Raw genomic sequence first — 18,189 nt, 5'->3', positions numbered from 1 at the left:
TATTATTATTATTATTATTATTATTATTATTATTATTATTATTATTATTATTATTATTATTATTATTATGTCTTCTCATGATATAGCCTAAATAGAACAGTTTAGTCATCTTGACTTCTCGGGATAGGTCAGGCTCAAGGATCCATTTATTTGTCTTTCTAGTAATCTATGGTATCTGCAGAACTCTTCTCCAGCACCACATTTCAAATGAGTTGATTTTCTTCCTATCAGTCTTCTTCATTGTCCAGGTTTCACAATCACACATAGAAATGGGAAATATAATGGCATGGACAATCCTAATTTTAGTATTCAATTATCTAGCTTTACATTTCTGGACCTTGTCTAGCCCTTTCAAAGCTGCCCTTCCAAGTCTGAGTCTTCTGATTTCTTGATTATAGTCTCCACTCTGATTAATGATTGAGCCAAGGTATAGAAAATCTTAAATTATTCCAGTATCTTCATCATCTAATCTGTGGTCATTGTTTTTGTTTTCTTAATGTTCAACTGTAAACCTGCCTTTACACTTTCTTGCTTGATTTTCTTCAGTAATCATTCCATGCCTTTTCTATTTTCTGCTATTAGCATGGTGTCATCTGCATATCTTAAATCGCTGGTGTCCCTTCTTCCTTTTCATGCCTCCTTCCTCTGAATCTAATTCTGCTTTACCTACAACAGATTCAGCATACAAGTTAAAAAGATAGGGCAGTGATGGTGACCCTTTTAGGACTGCATGCCCAAATTAAAAGGCCTTCAAGCACCGGGTGTTGCCTGGTGTCGGGAGCAGGATTCCACCCTATGGGGGTGGGACTTGCACCCTCCAAGGGTAAGACCTCCAGGACGGGACATCTTCCCCCCATCCTCCTGGGCTTTCAGCTGCCTCTCCAGAGGCAGCTGAAGGCCAGGGATGGCAGAGGAGGAGGAGGAACAGGCGCACACCTGTTCCTCCTCTTCCCCACCCTCAGCGCACCACAATAAATGGCTTTGCGTGCCATCTCTGGCACACGTGCCATAGGTTCGCCACCTTGCTGCTCTCAACGTTGTAAGTGGCAGAGGGTTACCTTTTCTTCCTCCTCTTCCCTGCCTCTACCTCCTCTTCTCTTCTTTCTCCCTCTCATTACCGCTGCTGCGGCTCTTTTTCCTTTTCTTCCTCCTCCTCCTCCTCTTATCCTCACCATCACTGCTACTCATCATCTTTCTCCCTCCTCCTCCTCCGCTGCCCCCCATGGGCTTGCCATGGGCTCAAATCCGCACATGGACAAGGAGGGCGGACTGTAGACACAATTCTTTACGAGTGATCCATTGCTTTCCATTATCTATACAATTAAAGGGTTAATGAAATAATCTATAAAGCACAGACTGGTTTTCTTTCGAAATTCTTTGGATTACCAACATGAATGGTATGAAAACTACTTAGCCACACTCTCTCTAAAAATTAATCCGTACTCTATATAAACTGGATCTCAACCACATCTGGTAACTTAACCTTTAGCAAAACAATATGTCTACATTATGACATATAGGTTGAGTCTCCCTTATTTTAAATTCTTAGTACCAGAAATGGTTTGGATTTCCAAGTTTTCTGGACTTTAGAACATTTGCATATACATAATGAGATATCTTGCAGAAAGTCTAAACATGAAATTCATTTATGTTTCATATACACCTTATACACCTAGCTTGAGTGTAATTTTATACACAATATATTTACTAATTGTGTATGAAACAAAATTTATGCACACTGAACCATCAGAAAGCAAAGGTATCACTATCTTGGTCACTAGCTCTGAGAAGAGAGGGGGTGCTTATGATCAGGTGATAAAATGGATGGCAAGGCTGTGAGCTGACACCTGCGTGTGCTGTGTTTTAGACCAGCATTCAGACCCATTTATAGAAATACTAAGGCGGGTGACACACCACCAAAAAATACATATTCCATACGTATTAGGGTTAGGAAGGGGCGGTACTTCCGCACCCCCCTAACCCTAGTACGTATGGAATACGTACAATATGGCAGCACCCCTTCCACATGGGGGCCGCCATATTGACGTAATGGACGCTCTGCGTCCACACGTGGCGCACCGAAAGTGACGCCGCGAGTGCGCCCTTTGGCACTTGCGGCGCCTCTTCCGGGACCTGAGAAGGAGCGCTCCTTCTCTGCAGCGTCCGGGAGTTGTGCCGTTTAAAGGCTGCATCTCCCGGACGCTGCAAGCGGCAGCGGAGCCAGACCACCGCTTTTCGGCGGTCTATAACCCGCCTAAGATTTCCTTTATACCAGCTGTGAGGGAAAATATGGCTGATCTGTGAGCCCATCTGAAATATTCTAATGATCGAACTTACCTTAAAGCTAAACGTCTATGTACTATATTATGTGCATAACCAGCCCATAATGTGAAAATCACTGTTTCTCTTTCCTGACAGATTTTCCAGAGTACCCTGGAGATTAGAGGCATTTGGGAGAAGGTGTATTGGAGATCTGGAGGCCAGGTTGTTTGGAAGGGGTCCTGATCTTCTGCGCTGGGGGAATGAAACCTGGTTTGTGTCTGAGGCAAATAGATTTCACTCAAAGATGACCAAAATGTGACTGCATTGGTGGAAGACAGTTCTGTCTGAGGTCCATCCTCCTAGATCCAGTATGTACCTGCTGAGGAAGTCAGCTTCTGTGTTAGGGAGCCCTGGATGTGATGTGATGATATGGAGAGTAGCTTCTCCTCTGCCCAAGAGAGAAAATAGTCAGCCTTCTTGTTTAGGGATAAGGAGCAAAGACTGCCTTGTCTTGTCAGTTAAGATTTGGCTGCTGTTGTCTGTCCAGACAAGTTTGTGTGTCCGCTTGAGAGCCTGAAAGAGTGCTAGTTTGATAGCCTGTAGCTTTAGATAATCGATGCAGTGGGATTTGTTCCAGACCTGCTGAGCTATACAGTCCTTGACTAAAGACTTCCCTGAGATGGTCGTGAAACAGAACAAGGTCAGTCTGTCTTCCCTAGTAAGATGAATACTGGTGCAAAATTTCTATGGGTGAAACAGACGGACCCGATGGGACAGCTTGGATTGGGGCTGCAGCAAACAGACACGCGGCCCCACTCCAGACAGTTTCGGCCCCAAACATCCACTCCCATTTGTGGCGGAAAAAAGACGCCCCTTTCCCTTTGGAGCTGTCTTTTTGCCAGTTCTGGGGCATGTGGCATCTAAATGCCATGCCCCAAGCCAGCAAGAAGCCGACTTGACTGGGCTGTCCTTTTTGGTCGTTTCTTATGTGAGACTGAAAGGGAAAACAGGACTCACTGAAAGAGGAGGGAGTGCAATCTTGCCCATGTGGCGAGATGAATGCAGGAGACTATGAGGCCTAGAAGGTGAGAAAGTGAGATCAGGTCTCCTACGTCATGCTCACAAAGAGGACAGCCTCCTTTCTGATCTTTCCTATCCCCTCTGGGGATGGAGCAATAAGATCTTTCCTGATGTCTATGAGTGCTCCTAAATGTATCAGCTTTTTTGTTGAAACATGGTGGGGGTTTTTTTGTTAGTTTTTTTGGATGTTGGTGGTGGTATTGTCTGTGACAACTTGGACCACCCTGTGAAAACATTAGTGACAGGAAGAAGTTCTGATGTGCATGAGTGGAGTCCATCAGCCCTGAACCCAAAGATCTTTGCAGTGAGTTTCCCAGCCAGTCATGGATGCATTGGCAGTGACCATCCTGGCCCACACCCCTGTTGGGAGGGTTAGTCTCTTGTAATGCCAGTTGGAAAGATGGTCAAACACCGACAGAAATAAGTTTTGTAGGGATCTGAACTTCATGCGCACCAGACAGGTGATAGCTGTGGTTGACGCCATGACGCCCAGGAGTGGTTGGACATCTCTCACCGATGGATGGGAGAGACGAAGGACAATTCGAATGTGAGACCAAAGAGTCTCAGCACTTCTTGTATGAAGATAGTTACGAGCCATGACAGAGTACAGAGATGCTCCTATTTACTCTATCACCCTGACCGGTTCCAGAATAGACTTGGAAGGTTTGATGGTAAAACTGGGGTCTGTGAGGAGAGACAGAGTATAGTAAATGTCTTTGAAGAGTTGGTTGTGAAAGGACGACACCAGAAGCCATTAGTCTAAGTAAGGGAAAATCTTTATCCCTTGAACATGAAGAAGTGAAATCACCACTGCCATGCACTTAGTGAAGACCCTGGAGGTGGTGGAAAGGCTGAAGGGTAAGATGGTATATTAATAGAGATCTCCATCCATGGCAAAATGAAGGTATTTTCAATGTTGAGGCTGAATTGTAATGTGGAAGTAAGCATCTTTCAGGTTGTTAGAGGCAAACCAATCTCCTTGAAGAAGAAAGGGCAGGATGAACTGCAGAGTTACCATCTTCAATTTGCATGGAGTGTTGTAGTGGTTGCCTCCTCTCATGTCTAAGATGGAATGAAGGTTTCCATCCTTCTTGGGAACCATGAAGTACCTGACAAAGTAAGCATCCAACCTGCACCTGTCTGGAACACTGTGGATGGCAACTTTGTCAAGAAGGGAGGTGATTTCCTCTTGTAAGGTTGGTGACGATCAAGTGGAATGAAAGACGCCAAGAGGTGGAGTACTTGAAAATTCTATTGCATATCCAAGGCTGTTCCTTCACTGTTCCTCCATTCCTTCAGTTTCCGTGAATTATCTACTCTTTTACTAAAATGTTTGATTGATAAACTATTCATAGCTCATTCTTCTTCTACATTTTTCTAATCTTAGTCTTGAAAAATTGTTATAATTTCTCTCACTTCTGTTCCCATAACTTCATTACACATTTCCAGTCTTCTTTAGCTTTCCTCTATGATTAATTATCTATTATAATCATCAGTTTGTTAGTTTCTACTATTTCATATAGCTTTACAAGCCAATCTGTAAATGCTATTTTTCGATGTCAAGAAACACAAAACCTAAAAAGAGAAGTAGAGGCCATAAGAGGCAGAAGAAAAAATGTCCAGCCAGGCGGAAACTGGGGGGGGGGGGAATCCCTGCTTGTCTCTTATTGCTTTTTGTAGGGGGGCAAAAAAGGTGTAAGAAACAAGAATGAAGAAAAGGAAACTGGGAAAATAGTAAATTCTGAAGGTATACAGAGTGCTCAGCTAGAGGATGACCAAATAGAAGTTACTCTTGCAATGGATGAAAAAGAACCAAGGTGAAGCTAGATTGGCAGGACTGGGAATGATCAGTACATGGGAGTGGACGGGGCTACCTGCCAATCTGCTCTGCTTTTGAACCTCTGAATAGAGTCTCTGTAGAGGCGTAAAACCCTAATGTGTGAGGCACAAAGCCACGCACACTGATCCATAAAAGGAAGAGCAACTAACAAGGGCATAGGTAATGCCCGTTCTATTAATCCAAAATGGCAGTCTAGTAGGCCTGATTCAAAATGGCCACCAATGTGTGGGTGTGCACATGGTTGCTTACTTAAGGGCCATCACTTGTGAATACGCCCATTTGTAAAGGCCACTCAGGTCTTATCTCTCCTTGGGCAGTTCTGGAGGAGAGTTCTATAGCAAAATCTTTTCAAAATGCTGAGGGGATGCAGCCTGAGAAACTGAAATAATGTTCTCTTCCAAAACAAACCAACAAACATCAGTGTTTGTTTCAAAGCCTGATCTTTGTTTTCAGGGGAAGTGGAAAAGAGCAGATGCCTCAACCCTGCCCAGGTTAGAAGGAGCTGTCTTCCTGCTAGAGAGGATTTTCTTCCACATAAACCTCCCTGGCAGCAGCAAAGGCTCTGGAATAGGCAATCACTAGAGGGGAGTTTAGCATTGAGCATACATCCTTGTAACTCCTGCAGGAGCTGGCTAGGAATACTCCAATATCTCTTTCTAAACCACCCTGCCTAGCAGGGAAGGGTGTGGAACTTGAGGGAATTTCAATTTCGTATTAGCTTGCCCCATTATGCACACAAACAGACCCCCCCCCATTAAATAAACATGATTAGAGGTGAGGGAAACAGGTTGGGGGGGGAGTGGCTACAGACGTGATGCGACTTGGATGAAGATCGCCAATGAATACCAGGTGCACTAGGCTGTATTTCAGAGGAAGGAACTAGTAAAGCTACCTCTGAGTACTGTTTGCCTAAGATAGCCTTTTGAAATTCACGGCATTGCCATAAGTTAACAGTTCACTTCAAGGCACATATACACACAATCAAATGTAGATTTAATTTAAAACAGGGATGCACTAAGCAAAACTGTTTTCAGATTAGTGTTCAATTCATTAAAAAAGGAGCCACCTTTTTTCATTTTAAGATGGGCAAAGGGGGGGGGGGGAGACTGAACAGATTCTTCATGTACACTACCTGAAGAACATAACACTTATAAACCAATGTTAATATGTATACAGAATATAAGAGGTTGTATAAGTATTCAGGATGGTATTTGATATATTATTTTATATAGGCTCTTTTTACTATTATCGGTTTTTCTTGGCAAGTTTTGTTGAGGAGGCTTTGCCTTTGCCTTCTTCTGTGGCTAAGAGAGTATGATTTACATAAATAATTATGGATTCTATGTTCAGACATGGTTGAATTAACATTCCTTGATCATTCCTAACATCCTCACATAGTTTTCCATTTGGAGCCTCAGGTTTAAACATTTTATGAATGTGAAAAGCAGGGTTGAAAAAGGACCCGTTTTAAAAACAACATCCATCAATTATAATAATACGCTATATAAGTGGCATTTGATGCTGGTAAGTTAGCAAAAATGCAGGGAAATATACAAACGATAGCAGGTTGAAAGTGCAGTAAGGTCAAAGGTATCTTTTTCCATACCTGGTGGTAGTGTCAAAAAACCCACCACACTACCCCCGCATGCCCAGAAAACCCAGAAACAGATATATACTCATAACTAAGACCTTAGAAATCAACTGTCTCATGGAACAAGAAATGTATTTACTGACCATACTGCCTCCTTTAGAAACCTAAATAGAGAGAACATTTTGGAGAATTCTGATATATATATCAGCAGCAAGAGTAGTATATGTCAAACAATGGAAAAAATTGGAAACAGCCTCAGAAGAAGATTGGCTTGTAAAGCTATATGAAATGGTAGAAACTAACAAACTGATGATTATAATAGATAATTAATCATAGAGGAAAGCTAAAGAAGACTGGAAATATGTAATGGAGTTATGGAAACAGAAGTGAGAGAAATTATAACAGTTTTTCAAGACTGAGATTAGAAAAATGTAGAAGAATGAGCTATGAATAGTTTATCAACCAAACATTTTAGTAAAAGAGTAGATAATTCAAGGAAACTGAAGGAATGAAGGAACAGTAAAAATGTACCTAGTCCCAGTCTAATAAGATTAGGAACTGGAATGGATTTGTGCAATAGAATGAGTTATGTTAACAATCTGTCATTTTAGTGAGAGGGTTTTTTTTAAAGATTTAAATGTAAATACTTAAAATTAATACATTTATTTTACTAATAATAGTATCAAATTTATCATTATTGTTACTGTTATCAACATTATTAGTGATATTATTACCACTGCTATGTTTATTTTAGTAAGGTGATAGCAAATTATTAATTGTGTCAGGGATGATGGGAGTTGTAGCTCTTCACCTCTGGCTCGAACTCACCACCTTGTTACGCACCGGTGCTGACCAGTTTTGGCCAGTGGTTAAAGCTTTGCTCTAAAGCAGCAGAGTTTCAGAGAATAGGCTGAAGACCCTGACAAACTCTCCAAGCCTTCTCACTCTTGCTTCCACAGAAGTCTTCACCCTTCTTCAGGATCCAGCTGGCTCTTGTAGCTTCACCCAAGACACCAGACAACTCAGTAGTCTTATATAAAAGATCTACTTTATTCTACTATATACAGCTCCAAAACTATCCAATACTACTCCTCAACTACTACCCACAAAATACATTGGGATTCATAGCCATTATTATTGTCATTGCAAGATACCACCCACTCTTGTCTGTTTCCACCCAGTGGGCGTGTACAACCATTTTCATTGGTTCTCTTGGTTCGTCCCACAATTAATGATTTCATCCTCTCAGCCTTGTCCACTTAACAATTTTCAGGTGTGTTCAATTATTCACTTTGCATTTCTGTCCTTGGCATTTTAGGACTTGTTAATTATATTAACTTCTATACCTGTGTGGCTTCCAATTGCTTCTGCTGAGTCACCCTGACTCTCACATACATGTTTTATTTCAGTCACTGTATATCCCATGTTGCTTTTTCCTTAATTGTTCATACAAAGGTGATTTGAGATTGGTATGAATAAAATACAAAATGTATCAACCCTTAAAAATGACCAGTTATTGTGTTTATATCAGTTGTGGGTTGATGTGTTTTGTTTTGTTTTGCATTAATGCTTTCATGAAAAAATGTGCATCCTAATTATTATATTAATACAGTGAAACATTATTTGATGTATTAGAAAGCTTGATCAAATATGTTTTACTGTTTTCTAATATTAACAATCCAAAGTAATTATGCTTTGGTATGCTTTATATCTCTGAATAAAACACCAATTTTTAATTGCTTATTATTTCTATTAGATCTGAATATATGTGAACTATACATAATACAAAGTACTCCTAAAGTCATTTTGGTATGTTAATTGAAGGATTTGTTTCTGAATGGAATACAGACTTGTGGCTCAAGGGATTGTAGACAATTCTGAAATCATAAATTGGGAACAAAGTTTGTTGAAAAAGTCAGCACAAGGGACTCTATAGGTCTGGCAAGTAAAGCAGAGCTGAGCACTGTCAGGGGCTCATACTGATCCCTCCAGGGGACTTTAGAGGGCTGCAACCTCCACATCTACCAAGATTTTTTCAAATTTGCCCTCCATAACCCAAAACTCCTTGGGAATATGGAGACAATGTCACCATGTTTTTGCCCTTCCAAAAAGAAGTGACTCAGACTTACCTCATTTTTGAAATAAAGAGTTAATGAAAGAGAACTGATATCAACACACATCTTAAGAGATGGAATAAGCAAACCAATTATACATTGATTCAATGATATCTGATTAAAGTAAAAGCTAGTATCATAAGTTTTGTCATCAGTGTTGAAGTACGCATGGAAAGATAGAACTTAGCATCATTTACTACTTGATGTAAATAATTCTGAAATAATGAGGATCATGTCAGCATAGCCTTCTCAAGCTGGTGAAAACTACAACCCCCACCACTATTCCAATGGCCCATGCTGGTCCAACCTACTTGTTTTTCTCTTATTGCTTTTATTATGATTATTAAAGGTAAATCCTTTCTTTCTCTGAGTTGCATAATCATAGTTCAACTAACATTCTATCATACCCTTGGCCTTGTTTTAATGAAGAATCACTGGTTTATGAAGAATCAGATTTTAAGGAACATTATCTTTCTTAACCTTAGAGGGGGTGCTAGGAGTGCAAAAGCAGTTCTGTGAGCAACATGTACATAGCATAATGGTTGCAAATCATAAACTGGTATTGGAAGGAACCCTAAACTATTTAATGAAATGTGTATACAGTTGTACCTCAATTAACAAAGCCTGACAGTGAAGCTCCTTTTTGCAAATACTTTTTATACCTGATCAGCCTCTCTTCTTTGTCCTCTGTCTACCTGGAAGTTATCTAGCAGCATTGACATTGAGAGGATAACAATGAAGGACTGAAGAAACAGATTTTTGGTGTCGAGGTTACTACACTAGTCTTCAGTAAACAATGCAACAAAAGCTTGAGCTAGGAAAGAGCAAGAATCTACTTTAACCATGTGTGCCTGTCTACAGTGGGAGGGAATTCCATAACCTGAAAACGGTCACAGAGAAATCTTTCTGCCATATCCTCACCCAGCATATCTATGATAGTAATGGGACTGATTTAAGCTTACACACTTTTTTCTAAGTATTTTTTCCTTGAGGACCAGTAAGCTCACAACAGCTGCTTCAAAAGACATCGCATCGCAGCCTATTATTCTCACATCACCTTCAACATACTGTACTGTATGAGGCAAAAAAAAAAAAGTATTGTCTCCGTCTCTTAAAAGTGCAGAAGAACAAGTTGCTTACCTGTAACTGTGGTTCTTCAAGTTATCTGTGACCTCACAAAATGAGATTTCTGCATCTGCACAGTGCAAATTTTGGAGCTTTTAAAGCTATAGGGCTAGTGTTTAGGAAGTTGCCCAGCTCCCTTCCCACTCAACTATATAGCGTGCTCTGTCACCTAATGCTCAGTTATAAGTCCACTAAGCAGCACAATTTATGGAAAAGAAGTTGGCATGATAAAATGTGGGGAGGAGGGATGAGCTTGTCTGAGGTCACAGATGACCATTTGAAGAACTACAGTTACAGGTAGGCAACCTGTTTTCCATCTTCATGATCTCCATGATTCACAGAAAATGGCAGACTAGGAAATTATTTACCACCGGAGGTGGGAGAGTTGTGCTATACAGAAGAAGAGTATAACCCTTCCAAAGGCAATCTCTTCTGGAACCAAGAGTCTATACAGTCTGCCCTTGCTTTACATGCGAGAGCCGTTCCAGACTCCCCTATGTAAAGCAAATACCGCGCATGCTCAAGCCCCATTTAACTGAACGGGGCTCGTGCATGTGGCGGCACGGCAGCACATGCCCCATTAGTCACAATGGGACGCGCCACCCCTTGCGCCCCACGTGCTCCCACATGGCTTTCAGCGTATGCTGAAAACCGCATATAGTGCACCCGCCTATGACACGGGCGCACTGTACTATAGTGGGAGACAAAGGTCGAGAGCTGTAACTATGTTGCAGCCTGACAGATGTCTTGGAGGGGAATACCACTGAAGGAGGCTGGTGGCAGAGCAACTTGATTTGGGCAGGAGATCAATTGCCCACTTGCTTGTACATCAGAGGGATAGTCGCTTCAATCCATTGAAGAAACGTTAACTAGAAACTGGCAGTCCATGTTTATGGGATGAGTAACAAATGAAGAGGCACTGTTTTTAGCAAACCATACGGTCAACATAGAATGCCAGGGACCAACAGACATCTATGAAATGCAGCAACATTTCAAGGCTGTTGGACAGGTGCAGCATAAATGCAGGTATGATGATGTCCAGGTTAATATGAAAGTGAGAGATGACTTTAGGGAGGAACTAATGTCTTGGTGAAGGACCATCTAATCCTTGTGAAAACAAATATAGGATAGGTACAAAGGATCCATCTAGAGATACTGTAACTGCTAGTAAGAAGACAGTCTTCCAGGTCAGAAGTCTAAAATTACCTCTGGTCATGGGTTTGAAAAGAGGTTTCAAAAAATGAGATAGGACCAATTGGAGGTTCAGGAGAGGGGTGTTGGAGCTACCACGAGAGGATGTAGGTTTCTGGTAACCCTTTAAGAACTGTCCAATCAAGGGATGAAGAAAGCAAGAGGGTTTGCTCATGCACTGGAAATGCTTTAAGAGAGCTGACAAGTAGCACTTAACAAAGGAAAAACACAATGCCTTCCCTGTGAGAGATATGAGAAAGTTGAGAATGTCAGTGGTGCTTGCTACTGTGGAGGAGATGCCCTGGGAATGGAAGAAGGTAAAGAATGCTTTCCATTTATATGCATACAACCTCCATGTAGAGAGTGGGTTTGTGGGCTGCTTCCAGGATTCATTAAACTAGAGATGAAATGGATGTCACAGGAAAGCTTTCCAAATCATAAATTTGAGCCTGGGAAGATCTGGGTGTCTCACTCTGCCTTGGCTGATGGTGACAAAGTCTGGCTGGGGCGGGAGGGGGAGTCGAGATATGTTCAGTTGGAGACGTGGAGCAGGAAGGCAAATCACATCTGTCTAGGCCACCAAGTGGTGATGCACCTGGTCCCATCTCTCTGAATCTTGACAATGACCCCTTGTGATCAGAAAAAAGGGAGGAAAAGACAGTTGAACCAAGGGCCAGAGAACCTGCCAGTTATCTCCAAGGCTCCTTTTTCCCTCTGGGAACTGGGAGCAGAGAGTTGCACACTGCTGACTCTGGGGAGAGTCTACCTCTGGAGTGCCTCAAGTCAAAAAGAAAAGAAGAGGGTCTCGATGAAGAATCCATTCATGTGGACAGGGGGGCATGACTGAGGGTGTCTATAAGAACATTCTGCCCCCTGGGCAGGTGAACTGCTCACAGTCAAATGAGTCTCCAGTTACCCCAGTTCCAGAGCTGGCATGCCAGCTGAAGGGGAGTATCCAACTTCATCTAAACTTGTTAGCTGATCTCATAGATTATTGTGGTATTGTCAGATACTTGGACAGTGGCAATCTGTTCTCATTTGCTGTGATGCTTAAGGTGAAAGTTTCAGTATAGATAGCTGTGGTAACCTTTCAGTCCTCGTTGGAGAAGTTATGAAGGAAAAAAGAAGTTTGTACTACAAGAGGTTGACCACAATTTGTGTGCCACCTGAAGTAGGCATGGAAGAGGTGGAAGAGAGGCAGATGAAGGGGGTCCAACTTGTAATCACCGATACATTGAGCTTTGGATTTGTGATGCTGAGCTTTGAACCTGTGAAGTGAGGGACTGAGCCATATGGAGGAGATGGTCAACAAAGGCCCAGATGTCACTGTGTGGAGATGCAGGGTTGCATTTTCCAAGGACAGGGCATGGTGAGACCTCCACCAACTGAACCTGGTGATCAGAAGAGTGTTGCTTCGCACAAAACTGCCAAAGTGCAGCCTGAGTGAGTTGTATGGGTTTCACTAATAACTGTGGTTTGTGCAGTGTGATAGCAGAACCAGGCTGTGTAGCATGGGAGGTGGAGGTTGAGGGCTCAGCCCATGGCAGAGGAGGAGGGGGAGAGTGGATCTGTGATGCCCCTGTGGTGGTGAAGTGCGAGACCTGCAATTCCAATGGTAAACATAGTATTTAGGATGAGCATGGTGTCACTGTCCATAGGTCCTGCAAGAATAACCATCTAGGGATGGGGAGTATTCCTGATAATGGGCCCATACAGACAGGTCAAAATAAAGCTGCTTTGGATCACTTTGGAGGTATGCTGTTTAAATGACACACACATCTTAAAGAGGCCAGAAGCTGTGCCAAAGCTTAGGACTGGAGAGTGGCTTTGGCACAGCTTCTGGTCTCTTAGGACACATGCATCATTTAAACTGCATACCTCCAAAGTGAGCCGAAGCAGCTTTATTTTGGCCTGTCTGTACAAGCTCAATCTAAGCCATATTCTATTTTAAGACTCCTCCCTGGCACCTCTGATATTCAATGCTGCAGGGAAAATAGAAGTACAGGTAGTGGTCACAATATGGAGAAGAACAGTATTGTGTGCTGTGGTGTCTCTGGTACTGTGGAGTATGGGACCTTGAGCCCAAGGAGGAGTTAGATCATGATCAATCACTACACTGTTTGCTGGTTTGAAGGGGAGACTTCTGAGGCTGTTGGTCTAGTTACTGAGGTACAAACGTTAAAGGGAGGTCTGCAAGTGGAATCAAAGGTGGCATTGGTGCCTTAGTGGGAGAATCCACCACCTCACCCCCTCTGAGCCAGGCCTGTTTAGAGGAGATCAAGCCCAAGATAGAACTGGGAGATCATTCTGATTTGTGGGCAAGTTTGGTTGTAGTGACCATGGCTGCTGTGCAGAGGAAGACTCTGCTGTGTAGAAAGGTCCCGAGAAGGGGTAGTCAGTTTGTCCTTCTTCTCTTTATGCATCATACCACATCAAAGGTCTAGAATAAATGTGGAGGTTGGCTGGGAAATTGTTTTGAGATGCAGTGAAGATGTCAACAGAGTGGAAGGTACTGAGGTCATTACAGACCTTTCTGCAGAGAAGGGGGTAGAGTTACTGGCTACTGCTTCCATGGCCAACTGTTTAAAAGCTATTCTAGCCAAAGGAGACACTTAGCGTTTCCATCCTAACCTGGGATCTCACCTCCACGAGAAGAGTAGAGTTTGAAAGATGCTGCGGAGGCCATGAACTGAGGAGTCCAGGTCAAGCCATGCCAAAAGACTGAGAAGAGGAAAACTGTCTGAGTTGTAAATGAATGAGAAATGAAGCCAGTTGGCATTCTGAGAAATGATCACAAACAGTCGAAATCAACTTAAAAACATCACAATAGAAATAACCAAGGGGTGAGATGAAAGAATAGTAGAAAAACGTAGTGAAAAAGTCAAAACCAAAAGTTCTTTCCCACAAAATATTAGCAAGGTTAACTATTCTAGAAGGTTCCAAAGGTTCACTGCACAGGCACAGAGTACCCAATTGTTTGCGTCTGAGACCACAAAGAAGAACCAATGTTTAATAACCCTAATCTGCTGTAGTGGACCCCCCCCAAAAAAACCAAAAACCCAAATACCCTGAGGTTTAGGTGGCAAGGCATACTATATAGCTGATTGGGAAGGGGGCGGGGCTACTACCAAAACACAAGCCCTAATAAATAATAAAATAATAACAACAACAATAAATAAATAAATAAATAAATAATAGAAGCTTTGAAATTCACACTGCACACGTGCAGAAACTCTTTTGTGTGAGTCAGAGAGACCACAAAGGAGAATTTACATGATCCAAATAAAGTATCATAACAGAAGTTGTAACACAGTAGGGAGAGGGGGACCAAGCAGATAAAGTGGACAAAGAAAGCAGCAGCTGAGCCCAGAGCTTTTCTCTGAATTAAATTTCTATCATTTCTCTCTTATAATTTCTGTTCTGACATCAAAAGGGGGCTCATTTTAACCTTCCCATAATACAGTGGCTCCTTCCCATCTGTGGGGGTTGCCCTCACCACTACAGATGGCAAAGAATACCAGGTGGTTATGCCCAATATTATTCAATGGCATCAACATGTGCACAGACGGGTCAGTGTGCATATGTCACCATTGAACAATATGGGGCATGGCAATGCATAGGTAGTCAAAGCCGCACATCACCAGCCTGCCAAAAGGAAGGTTCCACTAAAGTTAACAGTCACAAGCAAATAACAACACATTATACAAGCTACTAGGACAGAACCAACGGAGAAGCCTAAATAATTTATGTAAGAGTATGATTCAAAAGTTACTACTTACCATGTTAGACATTACTGGACCAGGCACTGGCTTCTTGTCCATCGGGAACTGGGGCAAGCTGTTAGGTAATACCGGTTTATTCTGCATCTGAGGACCAAGCCCACTGGCTCCAATAGGTTGTCCAGTGTTCTGGCTGTATGACGGGACATAAGGACTGGGATTGTTCATCATTCCCATCTAGAAATAGAGAAGTGACAATTAAGTTTAGAATATCTTCATTTTCCATTTTGTTCATTTAATGGAACACTGCAGATAACTACTGCTTTGGTACAAGGAATAGCGTTTCAGTGCACTGTAGGTAGCAAAAAATCCTCATTTCCGCCTCAAACTCAATTATACGCCAATCTAGTAATAAACAAAAGTTTGCTACCATTCAGCACTATTATCAATATCTAAATCTCCCTTAATTGTAAACATGCAATACTTCAAAGATGTTCTTCTCAGATTTTGTTTCCAACTGATATCTGTATTTGTGCATTTGACAACTTTACAAGGGAACATTTCTCTGAATGAATGTAATTTTCAGTGTTATGATCTGGTACTGAGCTACATTCTATTCATAGAGCAAAAATAAAAGTGAAGATTCAGTAGAATGCCTTAATATATGGACAAAGGATTTATGAGGCAGCAATGCTTAAACTAAAACGTGACAAAACAATGGAGTACATATGGAAATATATTTGGATCTGGCAGCTTCATGGACTTTTCATTAGCAGTCATAGTGGTAACCTTGTGCCTTTCAAAGGTTTCTTACAACATCTCCCACAATCTTTTTTTTCTCACAACAACTTCTTGCCATGAACATTCTGCTTTATAGTCATTTAAAGTTTCGTTTAGTTAAAATTAAGTTTTTAGATTCTGATATGATTATATCATAATTTGAAATTTTTAATCTTAATTTTAACTAAATAAAACTTTAAACGAATATAAAGCAGAATGTTCAAGACAAGGTGTTCAAACCTTTACTCCCGCAATATAATTTCTAAAAACTATGTAAAAGGAAAGGTTTTATGTAAGACTGTGTACATTATCTTACCACTCCAGTTCCTTGATTTGGTTTCCTTTTTATGGAAATGAGTGCTTTATGTCTGCTTGACAGAAGAGGAAGCAAAATCATCATCTCTGATTTACTAAAGCTACTTTCCCTCTGGTTTTATTTTTTAATTTTTTTGATAGCTCCTAACTGGCAAAATCAAAGAGGTTCCTTGCAGCTAAATTTATCACCAAAACTTTTTAAATATTAAGTTTAGCAAGGTAAATTCAATTTGTGATTGTTATCCGTACTGTACTTTTAATATACCAAGCATGATAATTTAATGCCAAATCAAATAATACACAATACATTTTGTGTATCTAAAGTAAAAAGGTGATTTTCAATTTGGAAAGGGTCTTAATATTACATTTCTTCCATTTTTCTGAAAATTTCCATTCCACCCCCACCCTCAATAGTTTTTGGAAATTTTACATTTCAAATTCCCTGCCCACACGACAAATGTGCCAACTACTTGCCTAACAGTTTTAAAACTACGACCTCCAAAAATCCTCCAATTTTTGGGTGACTTTGGTTGTACTGTAGTGTCTTCATAGTAAGTCAACAACTGTCTCCTCCTTCTACCTTCAGCTCCAAGGTGGGGAAGCAAGTTGTGGCTTTACACCAAAGGACAACTGGGACACTACTCAGAATCAACAAAATCCCCAATGAAAGGTTGGTTTAAATAGGCATCAGACAATTGGTCCATCTAGCTCAGTTTTACTTACACACAGAAATGGTTCTCCAGGATCTCAGGGAGAACCCAGAAGTGTCAGTAATTGAATTTATGACACTCTACATTCAAAGCAAATCTACCACTGAGCTATTGCCTGTCTTGAAACGGAGAGCCTTCACTCTTAATAAGTAACACAATCTCTTGTGCCATGTTTATGATGCATGACCTCCAAAAGCAAGTATTTTCCTTCTTTAAACAGAAAAAAACACAAAACTTCTCTATGTTGTCAATGACACTAGACTAGTGTATGCTTTGTTTAAATTTGTTTTAATATTATAAATACAGATACTATATAATTTTAAAGATAGATCTTGTGCACGATTTTAAAATGTGTGTGTTACTTTTCAATCAGGTCTTAATTATCTCAAGCAGGCAACACTATTTCATGTTGTTTAGTCACAGAAGTTAAAATATGAAAAATTCAACACTGAAAATTGTGAAAAATGTCCATTAACCACAATCAATTTTACATGGAAGTCTCACTTTCAGCAAACACAATCTTTTAAAGTATGTCTAAATCACAGGTTGGCTGTAATTACAATTTTAAGTAGCTATCACTAGCATTAATTACTACCAATTCCACTGACCAGATAAAGCAGGGCAGTTAAGATAAAGGAGGTCAACCTAAATCCAACTATAACATTATGAATACTGCATACTGTTACTTGTTGCACTACTATACATGGTATCAGTACACACAATTTTGTTGCCAAGAGACTAAACAGGTACTACTTTGGAAAATCTACATAATTCGGTGTTCAATTTTCTGTTAGTGTCAGGAGCTGATTTTTTTCCAGCTTGCCTACCATAGTTAATAGACTTGCTTTGTTTTAGTTAATAAAGATAGCTTTGTTTGCTTACCTGTTATACTGTACTAACACTGCAAGATGGGACACATAGCCACAAGTTAATTGCTAATGCTATTGCTCACATTCATTTGGTGGTTAATGAGAAGTTGGGAAAGGGGAGGAAGAGATGGTCTAGGATGAAAGGGCGGTCATGGGAAAGAGGAAAAAGTGAGCAATTTGGTTTTATGGGCAAATGGAATGTCAAATTGCTCAAATTTTGAATTATTGTATGCTTTAATTATATCTGTTAGCACTGGCTTTTCAGTCCCGACAATATACATCTGATGTAAACATCTTTAGTTTCTGGATAAAGTTTTTCTGTTTCACTACAGAGGCTTGAATTACTAAAGAAATCCTGCACATGTCAGGTAGTCACAGCACAGTAAATTCCCACTGCTAGAAAGCTGAAATGAATTTAATATTTTAAATAAGCAGAGTTCTGAGCTGCAAGAGAATCAAAGAATCATAGATTCATAGAATCGTAGAGTTGGAAGAGACCACTAGGGCCATCCAGTCCAACCCCCTGCCATGCAGGAAATCCAAATCAAAGCATCCCTGACAGATGGCCATCCAGCCTCTGTTTAAAGACCTCC

At 41.0% G+C, this 18,189-nt stretch overlaps 1 protein-coding gene across 1 annotated transcript in view; it reads right to left on the bottom strand.

Moving 5' to 3' along the window:
- Positions 1 to 18,189, bottom strand: part of EP300 (E1A binding protein p300) — a 123,286-nt gene that overhangs the window by 50,104 nt on the left and 54,993 nt on the right. Inside the window, exon 3 of the mRNA XM_042466836.1 lies at positions 14,983 to 15,159. Coding sequence (XP_042322770.1) covers positions 14,983 to 15,159 — 177 coding nt within the window. The remainder of the gene's footprint in view (positions 1 to 14,982; positions 15,160 to 18,189) is intronic.

This window comes from Sceloporus undulatus, chromosome 5 (genome assembly GCF_019175285.1).
Source record: "Sceloporus undulatus isolate JIND9_A2432 ecotype Alabama chromosome 5, SceUnd_v1.1, whole genome shotgun sequence".
NCBI classification, from domain to species: Eukaryota; Metazoa; Chordata; class Lepidosauria; order Squamata; family Phrynosomatidae; genus Sceloporus; species Sceloporus undulatus.
The sequence above is the reverse complement of the archived record's forward strand: the minus strand, read 5'-3'. Positions and strand labels throughout refer to the sequence as shown.